Below are 18,202 nucleotides of genomic sequence, written 5' to 3'. Positions count from 1 at the left end.
GTCAGCAGGGGTCAGATGGTGCTGGATCCAATAGGCAGTTGGAAGGAATCTGGACTTCATTCAGAAGTCCTAAATTTGAAAACATTTAAGTGTGAAAAGAAGTCACTAAAGATTTTTCAGCAGGGGAGAGACAGGATCTGACTGACATTTTTAAAAGGTCATTCTGGCTGTTGAGTGCATCATGGATTTTACGGGGCAGGCAGAAAGCAGAGGTTGCATCTAGAAGTTCTTTCCATAAATGGGAAGGGAGAGGATATTGGCTTGGACTGCGGTGGCTATGGAATGAAGAGAAGTAGACAGATTCTGGATATATTCTAGAAGTAGAGCCAACAAACTGATAGCTATTTTTGAACTTAGCTCATCCTTCCTCCATTTTAAAAATAGAGATCCTTTCTAATTATTTTGTGTGACTCCCATGGCCTTGTACATAGTAGAAACTTGGTACATATTTATTGAATTAAATTGAGTTACACTGAATTACATAAAATGGAATCAAATATAATCACATCAAATAAACTGTATTAAAGTGAGTTCAATGTGCACGGAAGTATTTCTGGCTCTTGAAAGATGGTACATAAGGCTGCCAGTGTCCCAACCTGGGACACTTCCTTCGGCAAGCTCAAAAGCAGATTTTCTAAAGCCACTTTCAAAACTGTGGATACACAACTTTGGGTCCAATTACAGGCTGGTCTACAAGTGTAATTGTAGATCCAGAGAGTCGGCTGTAACAGTGGTTCGGATCATTAACCGGTCAACCACCTGAGTCTATGTCAGCAATTATGTAAATGTTCCTGCAATTAGATTTGCATTTTTATTTGATTGAGAGTTTTAAATATCATCTTTAAAACAAAACAGCTATATATGCATTCTCCTATCTGCCTAAAGCACGTCAAGTCAGTGGGACATCCAATCCTGATGAGGCTGCTGCCAGCAAGGAGGGGACACGTGTATAAGTGTGAGTGCGTGCATGTGCCCATATGGATAGCTTCCAAGTCAACGAAGTAGCCTGAGCCAGCTCTTCTACTCATAACGCTTTAGTGGATTATTTTTGTGAAGGGTAGCTGGCCAGTATAAGCACTCACCAGCCTCAGTATGGCTAAACCATATGCCATTCACCTACTAAGCTTTGGTTTCCCTAGAAGAGATGCCTGGGTCTATTCCAAAATCTCTATACTCTTTTGAAAAGCCTGTAGACCAGCTTGGAGGTCCCCTCAGTCCATTTCCAGAATTCCCAAACCCAGAATCTTAAGAATCCATTGGAAAAGCACACTCTACGGGTCAAGTGGTTCCTTCAGCAGTTGCTCATCCTACCTCGGATGGTGTTGGTAAAAGATTTCTCCCAGGCATACATTTTAATCAGCTTGATGCAGGTCAGAAACTCATTCATTGTCTGAACTCGCTTGTCTGTCACTGAAATTGCTGATCGTCGGAAAGCTGAATTGAGCTTAGCCAGAAACATCTGAAATCAAGGTACAGTGTTCAGAGAGAATTGTTGAGTTGCTGTTGGCCTAAAAATCCAGGGATCGGAGTGTAAGTGCCAGGAAAAGTTCTAAGGGAGAGATTCTCAGCTGAATCCTTCCACTGAGTTGTGGTCAATGTTCTCTGGGGACACAACCTGAGTCTGGCCAGGTGATACAAATGCAGGAATCACCAGGATACGAGGGAAGCACTGGGGATTTTGACAAATTGAAGAAGCATGCCCCCTTCCCCAGGGCATTCAAATTCAAGTTCTTTAAATTCAAGTTCTTTAAAAATTATGCTGTCCATGAGCCCAAAGTAAGGGCTCAGGTTTCAGGGCCAGGCCCTGGAAGCAAAGCCTTCTACCCACTTAAGTGAGAGTGTGCGTGAAATACAACTGCAAAGACTTGCTATTACCTGGATGGGGATGAATAGCAAATACACGGATATCCCGATGAGAGCTGTGGGCCCCAGAATGAAAAAGGCGTACACTGCACAGACAGCCATTAGGATAGGGATGGTGGCTGGCAAGGGACAAAACAAGGCAGCTTCAAACAAGGAATAGCTATCACTCGATAGTATATTGAGCACCTGGAAAGAAAGCACACAGGTTCAGGCTTTGGAAGGGCCACCCGAGCATTTCCCCAACTGACGACTTTTGGAAGGGCTGGGGCATCTGCGGAAGGAAAGGGAAAACTGCCTTAAAGGGGCTGGAGGTCATCAGAGAACCAACACAGTGAGTCTTGTGAGTTTCATTCTATGACTCTGGAGAAGCCAGTCTTTTAGGACTGAGAATCCCAGTGAAGAAAGGCGTAAATACCACCTGGGAGTACATCGGCAAAGCCCACTGTCTTCCTGACAGCTCTCTCTCCTTCTTCCTTGTTAGCACAACCCTGCTGAATCAGGGCATCTGTGGGCCCAGGAAAAAGACCACATTTCCAAGCCTGTTTTGTGGAAGTGTTGTGACCATACAGCTATGCTCAGGGCAATGAGATACAAGCCAAGGTATCCAGTGGAGCTTTGGGGGTGCATTCTGACAGGGAGCCAACTCAACCTGGAAGACATACCCCTTTCTCTTCTCTGCTTCCTCCTACCAGTTCTCTGAAACATGACCAGGATGTCTGGACCTGCAGTTTCCATCCTGAACAATTATGGAAACCATGTACTAAGGTAGTGATAAAGAAAGATAGAAGAGCCTGGAAGCCCCCATTCCAGCCCTCCATCACCCTCTTTCAGACTCAGGTAGACTGAAATAAATTCATCCTGTTTAACCCACTGTTATTTGGGGGTTTTGGTTTTACACAAGTGAATCTAATCATAATTGATACCGGATGCTTTAAACAAAGTGAAAGAGCAACTGAAAGAAACAGTCTCTTCCCTTACCTCCCTTACCTGGGGTTCCCTTGGCCAGGGAAATATTCTCAAGTAAAAGGTGAAGATTTTATTGCTAAGGATTAAGGGCTTAAGGAAATGTCAACTCTAAAGTCCAACAGGCATGGTCTTTGTTGTGACTTGACATCCAAAATATTACACGGTTGGAATCATCAGATCCGTTAGTCAGTCGATTTTATTAAATGCCATAGCATGCTCTGTATTGCTTTGATGTCCTCCCTGACAATCAGAGGGACTGAATGAGGTCACCCCTAAGCCCTGTTCCAACTGGAACAGGGAAGCTTTTCCAAATTCTCCAGCTCGAATGGAGTCCTCCTTTCTCTGAATTCTTCTGGTGTTTTGAGTGTCCACCACTTCACTTAGCAGGAAGAAGGGAAATGATGGACAGGACACAGACAACCAACAGAGGGGGCAGATATTCCATCCAGGAAGCACAGCTCACACATATTCAGAAAACTCAGAATGCAGTTTCCTAAAGTTAGACTCCATCTGGACCAGCTTACCTCACCAACAGAGATGTGTGTCAGCATCTTGAAGGACACCAGGTTTTCAAAAACCAAGGTGGAGACGGCCACCTTCAACCGGATTGCCGTGCGGTAATTTATGGCCCAGGCGAGGGCCCAAAAGAGGACTTTGGTAATCTCCGTGGTGAAAAGGGCTGCGCACAGGCCAACGCCAATCCAGACCTTCCTGGAGACGCTTTCGGTCTGCTGCAGGATTTGGTGAATGATAACTGTCTGTAAAACAGTGCAGTGGGGAGAGGAGAGTGCCGCTGGGGTTCGAGGGAGGTACAGAAGGCTTCAGATAATGTCAGCAAGCAGACTTTATGAGGCAAACCTTTTAATTAATTTCAGTGGTAGCTGCCATGCTTGACAAGGATTAGCTTTATGAAAATTCTCCCCCAAGGAGTGCAACAATGTACTAAACCCACCAGCTCGTAGAGAAAGTAACTAATAACATTCTTTGCCAGTCTGGGGACCTGGGAGACAAGGCCAGAGAAGGGCCACTGCACTCACCGGCCCTATGGCTGCCATGATAATGCACAGGATGTTGACCACGATATCCATCAAAACACGCGTCCTCTGGAATTTCCAGACCACTCGGCCCAGAGAGGCTTTCTCGGGACCCATCCTTTCTACCTCTTCATCCCAAAGGATTCGAAATCTGTGACAAAAGAACAGGAAGAAGGAAAGGGACTTATACTCCCACTTGCTGTTGAAAGCTATGCTGATGGATAAAACATTGCAAGAATCCACAACCCACATCCCTGGCAGTGGCAGCTTCAGAACAGCATTAGTTCTCTCTTCTTTTACAGCAGGGGTCCCCAACCCCTGGGCCATGAACTGATAACAGTCTGTGGCCCGCTAGGAACTGGGCTGCACAGCAGGAGGTGAGCAGCAGGTTTCATCTGTATTTACAACTGTTCCCCATCACTCACGTTACTGCCTGAACTTTGCCTCCTGTCACACCAGTGATGGCAGTGGATTCTCATAGGAGCATGAACCCTACTGCGAACTGGGCATGCAAGGGATCTAGGCTACACGCTCCTTATGAGAACCTAATGCCTGATGATCTGAGGTGGAGCTGAGGTGGCGATGCTAGTGCTGGGGAGTGCCTGCAAACACAGATTATCATTAGCAGAGAGATTTGACTGCAGAGACCACAATAAATCAATTGCTTCCAGACTCATATCAAAACCCTATCAGTGAGTGGCAAGGGACAATTAAGCTGCATCTGGTGGGCTCCTGGGGTTGCAAAGAGTTGGACACAACTGAGAGACTGAACTGAACTGAACTGGTGGGCTCCTACTGATTCTGCATTAAGGTGAGTTCTATAAGTATCTAATTATATACCACAATGTAATAATAATACAAATAAAGTTCACAATAAATGTGACATGCTTATTATATGTAATATGAAACCAATCCCTCACCCCTGATCCGTGGAAAAACTGTCTTCCACAAAACTGGTCCTTGATGCCAAAATAACTGGGGACCATTGTTTTACAGGGTGGATGGGACATGGGAGTGGCAGGGGCCAGAGCCCTGACACAGAACAAGCTGGGATCTGGCATTTGGGCTCTTTCCAGGCCCTAATTTCCTTCTCCTGCCTGTCCCTGGCACAATACCAGTTGTGACAGAAACACGGAGGTGACAGAGAAATCAAGAAGAAAATATCCAGGGCAAGAAGGAGTTTGTCCATGTCAAAAATCAGAACGGAGGCCAGTGTGCCAGGCATGTAGGGGCACAGGGAGGCAAAGCAGGGCCAGATCTCATGGGACCTCATAGTCCTCAGGAAGGAGATTAGATTTCATTCCAAGTGCAAAGGAAGGCATTGCAGGTTTTTAAGCTGATGTGACAAGATCACTTTACATATCTAAAAGAACATCTGGCTGCTGTGAGAATAGTGGGTTATGAGGGTCGGGAGCAGGGAGACCACCGTGGAAGACCATGGGCATCCAGGTGGGAGGTGGCTGAGAATTTACAGAAAGGTAGACAGTGGAGACATTAGGACTTACAGATGAATTAGATACGGGAGAAAAGGAGAACTGTGGGAATGGAGTTAACAGAGATGGATATCATCAGGTAGGGCTGAGGATCAAGAACTTGGCTTTTGATGTAGGATACTTGTGAATCACCCAAGTCCTGTTGGATGGTGGGTGTATGAACTCAGAGTCCAAAAGAGAGGCATGGACTGAAGATCACATGTTATTAAGGTTGTTAAGCATGTGTTTGGAAAACGATCTGAGCTGATGTTGGGTAGATGGAAGGCAACGTTAAAAACAGAGAGAGAGGTAGAAGGAAAACCTGGTACTCCACAGACACTGGTCCAGCCCATTTCTCTCTGTGTCCCTGGACTGTAGGAAACCACCACTGACTGAGATTCCTTCAGGACATGGATAAGGGGACGCGAAGGCACAATTGCAGGAGCACGATTGGAACTCACAGCCCTTCAAGCATATAGACCAAAAAGAAGGAGAATTCCAGAAGAAACAAATGCAGAGAGACGACTTTGAGAGCTTCCCCACTGCTTAAAACAATGCAGCCATTAGAAACATGAAGGAGCTGGGCTACACAGCAGGAGGTTTTTGTGCTGTGGAAAAATATAAACTCTTAACTGAAAATAGCAAAATGGCTAACCATGAAATACTATGCTTCATTTTTCCTTCAAAGGAAAAAAGATGACCTGTGAGTAGGAAAGAAGAAGAGGTATTGATCTGCAGAAGATGGTAGCACCGGGTATGTTTAATCAGAGTAGAAAACATTCCAGACGGATGCAAACCAGCATTTAACAGTGTTGACCTCTGGGGAGTGGGGTGGGCGTATGGTGGGGGTACTTCCACTGCTTAAACTTCTGTTGCTTTAACATTTCTGTAATGAATCTGAATTAGGTTGAACCACTGAAATGTATGTTTTGGCAAGTCAAAATTATCAAATATTTCATTCGGTTCAACCGAAACATATTTTGTAATATGAAAGTCTGTACAATGTTCTGTAATAACCTAAATGGGAAAAGAATTTGAAAAACAATGATACATGTGTGTGTATATCTGAATCACTTTGCTGTAACACCTGGAACTAATACAACATTGTTAACCAAGTGTGCTGCTGCTGCTAAGTCACTTCAGTCATGTCTGACTCTGTGCAACCCCACAGACGGCAGCCCACCAGGCTCGCCCGTCCCTGGGATTCTCCAGGCAAGAACACTGGAGTGGGTTGCCATTTCCTTCTCCAATGCATGAAAGTGAAAGGTGAAAGTGAAGTCGCTCAGTCGTGTCGGACCCTCAGCGACCCCATGGACTGCAGCCTACCAGGCTCCTCCGTCCATGGGATTTTCCAGGGAAGAGTACTGCAGTGGGGTGCCATTACCTTCTCTGTAACCAAGTATACTCCAATATAAAATAAAAAACTTTCTAACACCATACACAAAAATAAACTCAAAATGGATTAAAGATCTAAACGTAAGACCAGAAACTATAAAACTTTTAGAGGAGAACATAGGCAAAACACTCTCCGACATAAATCACAGCAGGATCCTCTATGACCCACCTCCTAGAATATTGGAAACAAAAGCAAAAGTAAACAAATGGGATCTAATTAAAATTAAAAGCTTCTGCACAACAAAAGAAACTATAAGCAAGGTGAAAAGACAACCTTCAGAATGGTAGAAAATAATAGCAAATGAAGCAACTGACAAACAACTAATCTCAAAAATATACAAGCAACTCCTGCAGCTCAATTCCAGAAAAATAAATGACCCAATCAATAAATGGGCCAAAGAACTAAATAGACATTTCTCCAAAGACATACAGATGGCTAACAAACACATGAAAAGATGCTCGACGTCACTCATTATCAGAGAAATGCAAATCAAAACCACAATGAGGTACTATCTCACGCCAGTCAGAATGGCTGTGATCCAAAAGTCTACAAGCAATAAATGCTGGAGAGGGTGTGGAGAAAAGGGAATCCTCTTACACTGTTGGTGGGAATGGAAACTAGTACAGCCACTATGGAGAACAGTGTGGAGATTCCTTAAAAAACTGGAAATAAAACTGCCATACGACCCAGCAATCCCACTGCTGGGCATACATACCGAGGAAACCAGAATTGAAAGAGACACGTGTACCCCAATGTTCATTGCAGCACTGTTTATAATAGCCAGGACATGGAAGCAAACTAGATATCCATCAACAGACGAATGGATAAGAAAGCTGTGGTACATATACACAATGGAGTATTACTCAGCCATTAAAAAGAACACATCTGAATCAGTTCTAATGAGGTGGACGAAACTGGAGCCAATTATACAGAGTGAAGTAAGCCAGAAAGAAAAACACCAATACAGTATACTAACGCATATATATGGAATTTAAAAAGATGGTAATGATAACCCTGTATGCGAGACAGCAAAAGAGACACAGATGTATAGAACAGTCTTTTGGATTCTGTGGGAGAGGCGGGGGGGATGATTTGGGAGAATGGCATTGAAACATGTATAATATCATATAAGAAACAAATCGCCAGTCCAGATTCGATGCAGGATACAGGATGCTTGGGGCTGGTGCACTGGGATGACCCAGAGGGATGGTATGGGGAGGGAGGTGGGAGGGGGGTTCAGAATTGGGAACACGTGTACACCCGTGGCGGATTCATGTTGATGTATGGCAAAACCAATACAATATTGTAAAGTAACTAGCCTCTAATTAAAATACATAAATTTTAAAAAAATAAATAAAATAAAAAAACTTTTAAGTCCAATGACAACTTTTAAAGTGAAATAAAACACCATGCCTGGCATAGCAGACAGCAGCCCAGGTGGAGTCCAGCCAGCACAGAGCGAAGTGAGATTCCAGCCACTCCTGTCCTGATGCGGTGATCCTACAAACCAGCTGACAGCTGCACCCGAGTGGTCCTGAATCCTCAAGCTCTCAAGAAGCTCTTTCTCCCCACCAATTCTGCCCAGTATTCACCTCCCCAGAGACTAGGCCAGGAACCAATGAAAAGTATGATTTTGCCAGTCAAAATTGTGAAATATTAGCCCAGTCAGCCCAGCCCACATCTCAGAGAGAAGCCGGGGGGAGTGGCCACCGAGACCGGTGGATGTAGATTTCCCGGTGGGGAAACGGGAGCACGTAAAAGGGCTCTCAGGTCCCTTCCCAAGGTGGGCTCCTCTCTAGATGAAACAGACCAAACAGACCCTCGTACCTTTTGGCATTGGTGTCGGATGAGTCGTACAGCGACAGCGGGGGCAGGGTGTCCACAGTCAGCGTGTGCTGGTAGCCTCGCACCATCACGGGTGTGAGCCAGGAGAATGTAGCAAACGAGAGGAGCCCTGCATCATCCACAGGGTTGGGCGCCAACCTGAAAGGGCAAAACGCTCGGTGTCCCAGGGTGTTGGGGTCCTTGCCTTGAGTCCCTGGCTAGAATTCTTAACTACAGGGATAACCACAGCCTCTCTCAGGTGGTGACTCACATCACAGCCCTGTGAGCAGTGGTGTGCTGGGCCAGCTCCTTCTAGCTTGTAAGAGCTGATTGTTCAATTTTTAGGAATTCTGCAAGGCAGTTCTTAAACATAGCCAGTATTAAAAATTAAATTACATAAAAGTAAGTAAATTGTCTTAGAGACAAATGCAGTCAATATGCAAAACTCATAGCTTCCTAGATTATTTTACTGGATTTTACTCATATCTGTTCTTTCGATTATGTAAGTCTATGACCTCTGTGGTGGAAATAGCGCAGATAATAGGACTGTTACCATGCACCCCTTCTCAACTTTGCTATCAGTGACAACATGTTGAAATCAGCCATGGTGGGAGAATTTACACCATAAAAAACGAGAAGTGCTACAAACAAGGGAATTCTTTTAGTGAGCCAGTTGTTAAACATTTAGCAATGACCACCCCATGGGAAAGAAGGTACCTGCTTCATTTGGCATGAAGAAATGGAGACCAGGTAGCTGATCATCAGAGGAGTTGGGCGCCTGGCTTTTGCTCTTGGGAGGACGGGGAGGGTCAGAGCAGGGTGTGGGGGTGAGCCTGCCCAAGGAGGCAAGAGCTAAAGTCAAACTCATGGTTTATCGTGTGGATGGAATGGATTAATGTACGTAAGCTAGTACACAATACTGGGCTACCCTGGTGGCGCTAGTGGCAAAGAACCTGCCTGCCAGTGCAGGAGACGTCGAGAAGATCCCTGGAGGAGGAAATGGCAATCCACTCCAGCATTCTTGCCTGGGAAATCCCATGGACAGAGGAGCCTACAGAGCCTACAGAGCCTACAGAGGTGGGCTATGGTCCATGAGTCGCAAGAGCTGGACACAACTTAGCTACTAAACAACTATGATATAAATATTAGCTAGCAGATAAAGGAGGACAGGGGAGGTAGAGGAAGTGGAAAAGAAAAGCAATAAGGGAGGAGGAAGAGATGTGTTTCTGCCCTTGAGGAATTAACCATATAAGATGGAATAAGAGTCTACTTGCTGAGTGTTCACTATATTCCAGGCCCTGGAAGAGCTTTGTACTTGTAGCAGATGCTGTCAAGATGCTCTGAGTCACAGACTTTGTGTAGACTTGGTCACATTTACCTCCAATCTCAGCCGTGGAGGACAATGCTGTGCAGCTTGGGCTCTGCTGACAGTGTCCCATCTCACAGGTGTGTTGTGCCTCTTTTCACTACCTTCGGGGTCTTCTCAGAGCATAAGTGTAGCCCAGAATTGCAGGGGGCTAATGATGGCTCAGACGGTAAAGCGTCTGCCTACAATGCAGGAGACCCAGGTTCAATCCCTGGGTCAGGAAGATCCTCTGGAGAAGGAAATGGCAACCCACTCCAGTACTCTTGCCTGGAAAACCCCATGGATGGAGGAGCGTGATAGGCTACAGTCCATGGGGTTGCAGAGTCAGTCACGACTTCACTTTCATTTTCCATGCCCCCAAAAAGAAAACCTAACTAATGGAATATAAGAGCCCACAGACAAATGCCCCCACCTCCCATCCTATGGGTAGAAAATTGTATACTTCTGGAGAGGGCCTAGTAGAATCCAGTCCCCATGTCTACAAGCAGTGACACTGACAACACACACGTTCTCCTTCCCTGCCTCACTCTCCCTAAATCTTTCCTCCTGCTCCTTGATGTCACCTCCCAAATGAGCTACCTGCATCCAAGTTTTTGACTCATGCTCTGCTTTTGGGAGAACCCAAGCTAAAATAATACTAATAAGGTATTAATGCTATGTGCCTGGTACATAGTAAACATTTCCTAAAGGGTAACTTTAATGCATTATATCATATAATCCTAACAACAGCCCAAGTATTTGGGTGACATTATGATCCCATTTCATAGACAAGAACATCAAGGCAAAAAGAGGTTATAGTACTTACCCAAGTCTTATAGCTAGTGAGTGGTGAAGCAAGAAATCAAGACCAACACTTGCTGACTCCCATCTTTCTCTTAAGCACTATATCACACTGCCTTTCCACAAAATTGTGAGCAGAGCCAAAACAGTGGGTACTTAGAGCTCTCCTGCCTGGAACTAAAGATGGTAGCCCATGCCATGACCCTTCAACCTTCACCTCTCACCTTAGAGGGCTCACAGGTTTATCTTTGGTCTACGTATTCTGGAAGGACAGCAGGGCTATATCATCTCACCATGGAGATGTCACTTGGCCTTCTGCTGCTCAGAGGACAGGTTATAGGGCACTTCTCATGTAGAAAAGGTGTGTGTGTTTGCATGCATGTGCATTCAGCTGCCCAGTCATGTCCGACTCTTTGTGACCCCATAGACTTTAGCCCCCCGGGCTCCTCTGTCCATGGGATTCAAACTCTCATCTCCTGTGCTCCTGCATTGGCAGGCAGATTCTTTACCACTGAGAAAAAGCAGCTTTTTAAAATATTATAGTTAATGTAATGTTAAGAATACACATATAGTAATATAATATCACATTATAGTTAAGCATGTGAGCTTGGAAATCAGACTTCCCGAGTTCCTATTCTGCAGTTCAACCCAATTCTCTCTCTCCATCTGTGTTCCAGACCCTTGCAGCTTCTTCCTTCAAGACGTCAGATCTGTTTCTCCACACCTTGAATCTGGGCTTACATGTGACTTGATTTGGCCAAGAGAAGGCAGTGAAAGAAATGGTGAACCTAATGCAGGCTAGCCTGCTGGAAGTTCATAGTCCATGGGGCCCGCCTTCCCCCAGCCCATCACCCCCAGAAGCACAGCCATCTTGCTGACCAGCAATGCATAAGAAAATCTGGTCATGCCTAAAACAATCACCGTTTATTTAGCTCAAGTTGCTGAACCACTTATAAAATTTCAAGCTAAAGAAATGGTAATTGTTTTAGGCTACTAAGCACAGAGGCAGTTTGTTACCAAGTAATATCTACGTGATTAACTTTGTGCATGTTATTTATTTATTTGTGCCTCACTTATTCACACATCAGATAAATATAATCACAACACCTCCAGGGTGGTTGTGAGGAATGAATGAGAAGATATTTGTAAAGCACCCAAACAGGTCCTGGCACATGGCAAGCTCTCCTTAAACATTGGCTGTTGCCTCCTTTCCACCAAAGGAAAGGAGGATTCTTGAAGTGAATGGTCAATAAATTTTAAAAATGGATGGGTGGATGGAAGGCCAAAACTACAAGCTTACAGAGCAGCAATGTGGGAAGCAGGGGCAGTGTTCACTGTCCTGATGGGCTGGAAATGATTCCTGGACGTTCTGCCCAGACCTCCCTTCAATCCTCCTCCTGACTTACCTTGCATAGGGTCTCACGGGGATCATGGTCTTCAGGCTGGGGTCATATCTCTCTGTGAATGATCTCCGCTGGCCTCGCCGGTCCAGGTCAGAGATAAGGTAGGGGCCATCACCCACCATCTTGATGGCAGTCTAGAGCCCTGGGCTCTTGGTCTAGCGACCTTCACTCTGCAGCAGAAAGATGAGGAGATGAGGACACTCTGAAATGGGGTTAGGCAGCCCCTACTCCACCCAGATCAGTGCCAATATGGTTTCACCAATTAACCTTTCACACCATGGGTGAGAGTGGTCAGACGCCCCATAATTCCCTCCACTCCCCTAAGAGCCTTCCTTATTAGCAGACATTCTGTCCCTCTTTTTTCCCATTTTGGGCTGACCAGGAGAAAAGCCTATTGCAGGTTTTCTACCAGGAGCCAGCCGATAACAAAGCCTAAGTACCAGCCCAGCAAAAGAACCCAAGAAGATGTGTCTGCTGCCTTAATGTGACCCAGATTGAAGTTTGTTACACATACAAACCCCCTTTTCTCCCTAATTCTTTCAGATACACACATTCCTATGCCTCCATACTTAAGGATCAGAGAACTTCAAAGAGACCACCTCTCAGGACCAGGCACATCTGATCAAGTCTGCATCCTTCCCCCCACTTCTGTGACAACTGTCCCAAAGAGAAATCAAAAATTTAGGTTGAGAGGACACTTTTGGGAGTGCCTGTCCAGTCCACAAACCAACCACACCATTCACCAATCACCTAATCCTAAGTAATAGAGAACAATTCCTGAAGGTTTTCTATGCCCAGTTCAAACTCTTTCCTGGTACATAGCTCTATTCTGGCCCTAAAGTTCCATGACATTCTGCTCCTCATATTCTATCAATAAACTCTCTTTTTTAACCTAAACTATCCCAAGTTAGTTTCTGTCACTAGCAACCAGAAGCCTTGCCATTATAAATACACAAATCCTATGAGTTCACTATGGAATTTTTCACGACTAGAAACATAAAATTAATCAATCCCTATTGAGGTTTTAACGGCTGATTAACCTATGGCATTTCAGAGTTGGAAGTAACTTCAAATACGATCTTTACAAGCTCCTCATTGTTCAGAAAAGAAAACAGAGGTCCAGAGAAGAGAAAGGATTTACTCAAGAGTATATGTAGTTGTGACATCAGATTCATGGCTAATATATACCTCATTTATGCTTCTCTGCCTCCTGTCCAACAAAAGCAATTTGTAGGTGAATCCACAGAACATCTGAGAAAACCTCAGAGTCCCTAGAAGGACTAACAGAAGGTGTTTCTCTCTCAAAGGCAGTTAGTAAAGACTAGAAGACATGACTAGTACTTTAAATGCAAATGAGAAATTTATCAAAGAGATGGAATCATTAAAAAGAACCCAAAAAAGCATGCTGGATCTGAAAAATGCAACAAATAAAATGAAAATTGTAATAAAGAGTATCAACAGCAAGAAAAACATAAAAGTTGGAAGATAGGAACTTCGAAATTATCCAGACAGAGAACAACAAAGGAAAAGAAGTGAAGAAAGCCTACATTATCTATCGAACACAACCAAAGGAAACAATGTGCAAATTATTAGAGTTTCAGAAAAAGAGAGGAAGAAGGGGATAGAAATCTAATTTAAAGGAATAATGACTGAGAACTTCTCAAATTTGGGTAGAGATTTTCATATCCCATTTCATGAAGTTAATAGGTCACCAAACAAACTGAACTTAATGAGATCCTCTCCAAGACACATTTTAAGAAAACTGTCAAAAATCAAACTAAACCAGAATCTAAAAAGCAGCAAGAGAGAAGAAGCTCATTACTTACAAAGGAATCCCCGTAAAGGTATTGGTAGATTTCTCAGCAGAAATCTCACAGGTCAGGAGAGAGTGGGCTGGTATATTCAAAAGAAAAAACTGCCAACCAAGAATGCTGTATCTGACAAAGATACTATTCAGAAATAAAGGAGAGATAAATATTTTCCAGATAAAAGTGGAAGGCTTCATTACCTCTAAACCTACATGAAAGAAATGCTAAAATGAGTTATTCAGGCTGAAATTTAGATCTGTGATCTGAAAACATATGAAAATATACAGCATATTGGTAAAGTAAGTACATAATCAAATTCAGAATGCCCTACTACTATAATATGTAGTGTGTTAGCCATGATGGGTGAAGCTGTGTTTCCTCCCTGCTGTTTACCTGGGACCAAACTATGGTGGAGGTAATGAAGATAATGGCGACCTCCTTCAAAAGGTCCCCTTGCATGTATTGCTACACTCAGTGCCCCCAACCCTGCAGCAGGCCACCATGGACCCACGCCTCCGCTGGAGACTCCTGGACACCCACAGGCAAGTCTGGGTCAGTCTCTTGCGGGTTCACTGCTCCTTTCTCCTAGGTCCTGGTGCACAAGGTTCTGCTTCTGCCCTCCAAGAGTCTGTTTCCCAGTCCTGTGTAAGTTCTGGCAGCTCTATGGTAGGGTTAATGGTGACCTCCTCAAAGAAGGCTTATGCCATACCCAAGTCTGCTGCATCCAGAGACCCTGTCCCTGGGGCAGTCCACTGCTGACCTGTACCTCCACAGGAGACACTCAAACGCAGTTCTGCCTCAGTCTCTGAGAGGTACTTGGGTCCTGGTACACACAAAGTTTGTTTGAGCCCCCTGAGCATCTCTGGTGGGAATGGGGTTTGATTCTAAATGTGAATTAACCCCTCCTACCATCTTGCTGGGGCTTCTTCTTTGCCCTTGGATGTGGGGTATCTCCTCACAGCCACTCCAGCGCCTACCCTCTTACTGGGGTTTCTCTGACCTTGGACGTGGGGTATCTCTTCACGGCTGCTCCAGCAAAGCACAGAATCCCTTAGAAGAAATGGAATAACCGTCATAGTCAACAAAAGAGTCTGAAATGCAGTACTTGGATGCAATCTCAAAAATGACAGAATAATCTCTGTTTGTTTCCAAGGCAAATCATTCAATATCATGGTAATCCAAGTCTATGCCCCGACCAGTAATGCTGAAGAAGTTGAAGCTGAATGGTTCTATGAAGACCTACAAGACCTTCTAGAACTAACACCCAAAAAAGATGTTGTTTTCATTATAGGGGACTGTAATACAAAAGTAGGAAGTCAAGAAACACCTGGAGTAACAGGCAAATTTGATCTTTGAGTATAGAATGAAGTGGGGCAAAGGCTAATAGAGTTTTGCTAAGAGAACACACTAGTCATAGCAAACACCCTCTTCCAACAACACAAAAGAAGACTCTACACATGGACATCACCAGATGGTCAACACTGAAATCAGATTGATTATATTCTTTGCAGCCAAAGATAGAGAAGCTCTATACAGTCAGCAAAAACAAGACCAGGAGCTGACTCTGGCTCAGATCATGAACTCCTTATTGCCAAATTCAGACTTAAATTGAAGAAAGTAGGGAAAACCACTAGACCACTCAGGTATGACCTAAATCAAATCCCTTATGATTATACAGTAGAAGTGAGAAATAGATTTAAGGGACTAGCTCTGATAGATAGAGTGCCTGATGAACTATGGACAGAGGTTTGTGACATTGTACAGGAGAGAGAGATCAAGATCATCTCCAGGAAAAAGAAATGCAAAAAGGCAAAATGACTATCTGAGGAGGCCTTACAAATAGCAGTGAAAATGAAGAGAAGTGAAAAGCATAGGAGAAAAGGAAAGATATACCCATTTGAATGCAGAGTTCCAAAGAATAGCAAGGAGAGATAAGAAAGCCTACCTCAGTGATCAGTGCAAAGGAATAGAGGAAAGCTCTATTCCTGTATCTATTACATTTAACCTTTCTGTGCCTCACTTATTCACACATCCAATAAATATAATCACACCCAGGGTGGTTGTGAGGAGTGAATGAGAAGATGTCTGTAAAGCACCCAAACAGGTCCTCGCACATGGCAAATTCTCCTTAAACATTTGCTGTTACCTCACCATTTGGCCCCAAGTAAACAGCAGGGAGGGAACACAGCTTCACCCATCATGGCTAACACACTACATATTACAGTAGTAGGGCATTCTGAATTTGATTATATACTTACTTTACCAATATGCTGTATATTTTCATATGTTTTCAGATCAGAGATCTAAATTTCAGCCCAAAGAACTCATTTTAGCATTTCTGTAATGTATGTTTAGAGGTAATGAAGCTTTCTGCTTTTATCTGGAAAATATTTATCTCTCCATTATTTCTGAATAGTATCTTTGTCAGATACAGGAAAGAATGGGAAAGACTAGAGATCGCTTCAAGAAAATTAGAGATACCAAGGGAACATTTCATGCAAAGATGGGCTTGATAAAGGACAGAAATTGTATGGACCTAACAGAAGCAGAAGATATTAAGAGGTGGCAAGAATACACAGAAGAACTGTACAAAAAAGATCTTCACAACCCAGGTAATCATGATGGTATGATCACTCACCTAGAGCCAGACATCCTGGAATGTGAAGTCAAATGAGCCTTAGAGAGCATCACTATGAACAAAGCTAGTGGAGGTGATGGAATTCCAATTGAACTATTTCAAATCCTGAAAGATGATGCTGTGAAAGTGCTGCACTCAATATGCCAGCAAATTTGGAAAACTCAGCAGTGGCCACAGGACTGGAAAAGGTCAGTTTTCATTCCAATCCCAAAGAAAGGCAATGCCAAAGAATGCTCAAACTACTGCAATTTGCACTCATCTCACACGCTAGTAAAGTGATACTCAAAATTCTCCAAGCCAGGCTTCAGCAATACGTGAACTGTGAACTTCCAGATGTTCAAGCTGGTTTTAGAAAAAGCAGAGGAACCAGAGATCAAATTTCCAACAGCCACTGGATCATGGAAAAAGCAAGAGAGTTCCAGAAAAACATCTATTTCTGCTTTATTGACTATGCCAAAGCCTTTGACTGTATGGATCACAATAACCTGTGAAAAATTCTGAAAGAGATGGGAATACCAGACCACCTGACCTGCCTCTTGAGAAACTATACAGAAACTATGCAGGTCAGAAAACAACACTTAGAACTGGACATGGAACAACAGACTGGTTTCAGATAGGAAAAGGAATACATCAAGGCTGTATATTGTCACCATGCTTATTTAATTTATATGCAGAGTACATCCTGAGAAATGCTGGGCTGGATGCACAAGCTGGAATCAAGACTGCTGGGAGAAATATCAATAACCTCAGATGTGAAGATGACACCACCCTTATGGCAGAAAGTGAAGAAGAACTAAAGAGCCTCTTGATGAAAGTGAAAGAAGAGAGTGAAAAAGTTGGCTTAAACCTCAACATTCAGAAAACTAAGATCATGGCATCCAGTCCCATCACTTCATGTCAAATAGATGGGGAAACAGTGGAAACAGTGGCAGATTTTACTTTTTTTGGCTCCAAAATCACTGCAGATGGTGATTGCTGCCATGAAATAAAAAGATGCTTACTCCTTGGAAGGAAAGTTATAACCAACCTAGACAGCATATAAAAAGCAGAGACATTACTTTGCCAACAAAGGTCCATCTAGTCAAGTCTATGGTTTTTCTAGTGGTCATGTATGGATGTGAGAGTTGGACTGTGAAGAAAGCTGAGCACCGAAGAACTGGTGCTTTTGAACTGTGGTGTTGGAGAAGACTCTTGAGAGTCCCTTGGACATCAAGGAGATCCAACCAGTCCATCCTAAAGGAAATCAGTCCTGAGTGTTCATTCAGAGGACTGATATTGAAGCTGAACCTCCAATACTTTGGCCACCTGATGCGAAGAGCTGACTCATTGGAAAAGACCCTGATGCTGGGAAAGATTGAAGACAGGAGGAGAAGGGGACGACAGAGGATGAGACGGTTGGATGGCATCACTGACTCAATGGACATGAGTTTGAGTAAACTCCGGGAGTTGGTGATGGACAGGGAGGCCTGGCATGTTGCAATCCATGGGCTCACAAAGAGTCACACATGACTCAGCAACTGAACTGAACTGAACTGATATCTATAAAATGTTTTGTGTAAGCTCATGGTAACCACAAAGCAAAATTCTACAAAAGATTTGCAAAAGATAAAGAAAAGGGAATCAAATCATAATACTACAGAGAATCATCAATT

General features: G+C 43.8%; 1 protein-coding gene across 1 annotated transcript in view; it reads right to left on the bottom strand.

Moving 5' to 3' along the window:
* Positions 1–12,226, bottom strand: part of ABCC12 (ATP binding cassette subfamily C member 12) — a 28,370-nt gene extending 16,144 nt beyond the window's left edge. The window contains exons 1-6 of the mRNA XM_070386864.1: positions 12,108–12,226; positions 8,559–8,714; positions 3,867–4,014; positions 3,354–3,587; positions 1,876–2,049; positions 1,312–1,459 (exon numbers count right to left, since the gene is read on the bottom strand). Coding sequence (XP_070242965.1) covers positions 1,312–1,459; positions 1,876–2,049; positions 3,354–3,587; positions 3,867–4,014; positions 8,559–8,714; positions 12,108–12,226 — 979 coding nt within the window. The remainder of the gene's footprint in view (positions 1–1,311; positions 1,460–1,875; positions 2,050–3,353; positions 3,588–3,866; positions 4,015–8,558; positions 8,715–12,107) is intronic.
* Between the last annotated feature and the right edge of the window lie 5,976 nt (positions 12,227–18,202).

This window comes from Bos mutus, chromosome 18, assembly GCF_027580195.1.
Source record: "Bos mutus isolate GX-2022 chromosome 18, NWIPB_WYAK_1.1, whole genome shotgun sequence".
NCBI classification, from domain to species: domain Eukaryota; kingdom Metazoa; phylum Chordata; class Mammalia; order Artiodactyla; family Bovidae; genus Bos; species Bos mutus.
This window is presented reverse-complemented; position numbering and strand designations above follow the sequence as displayed.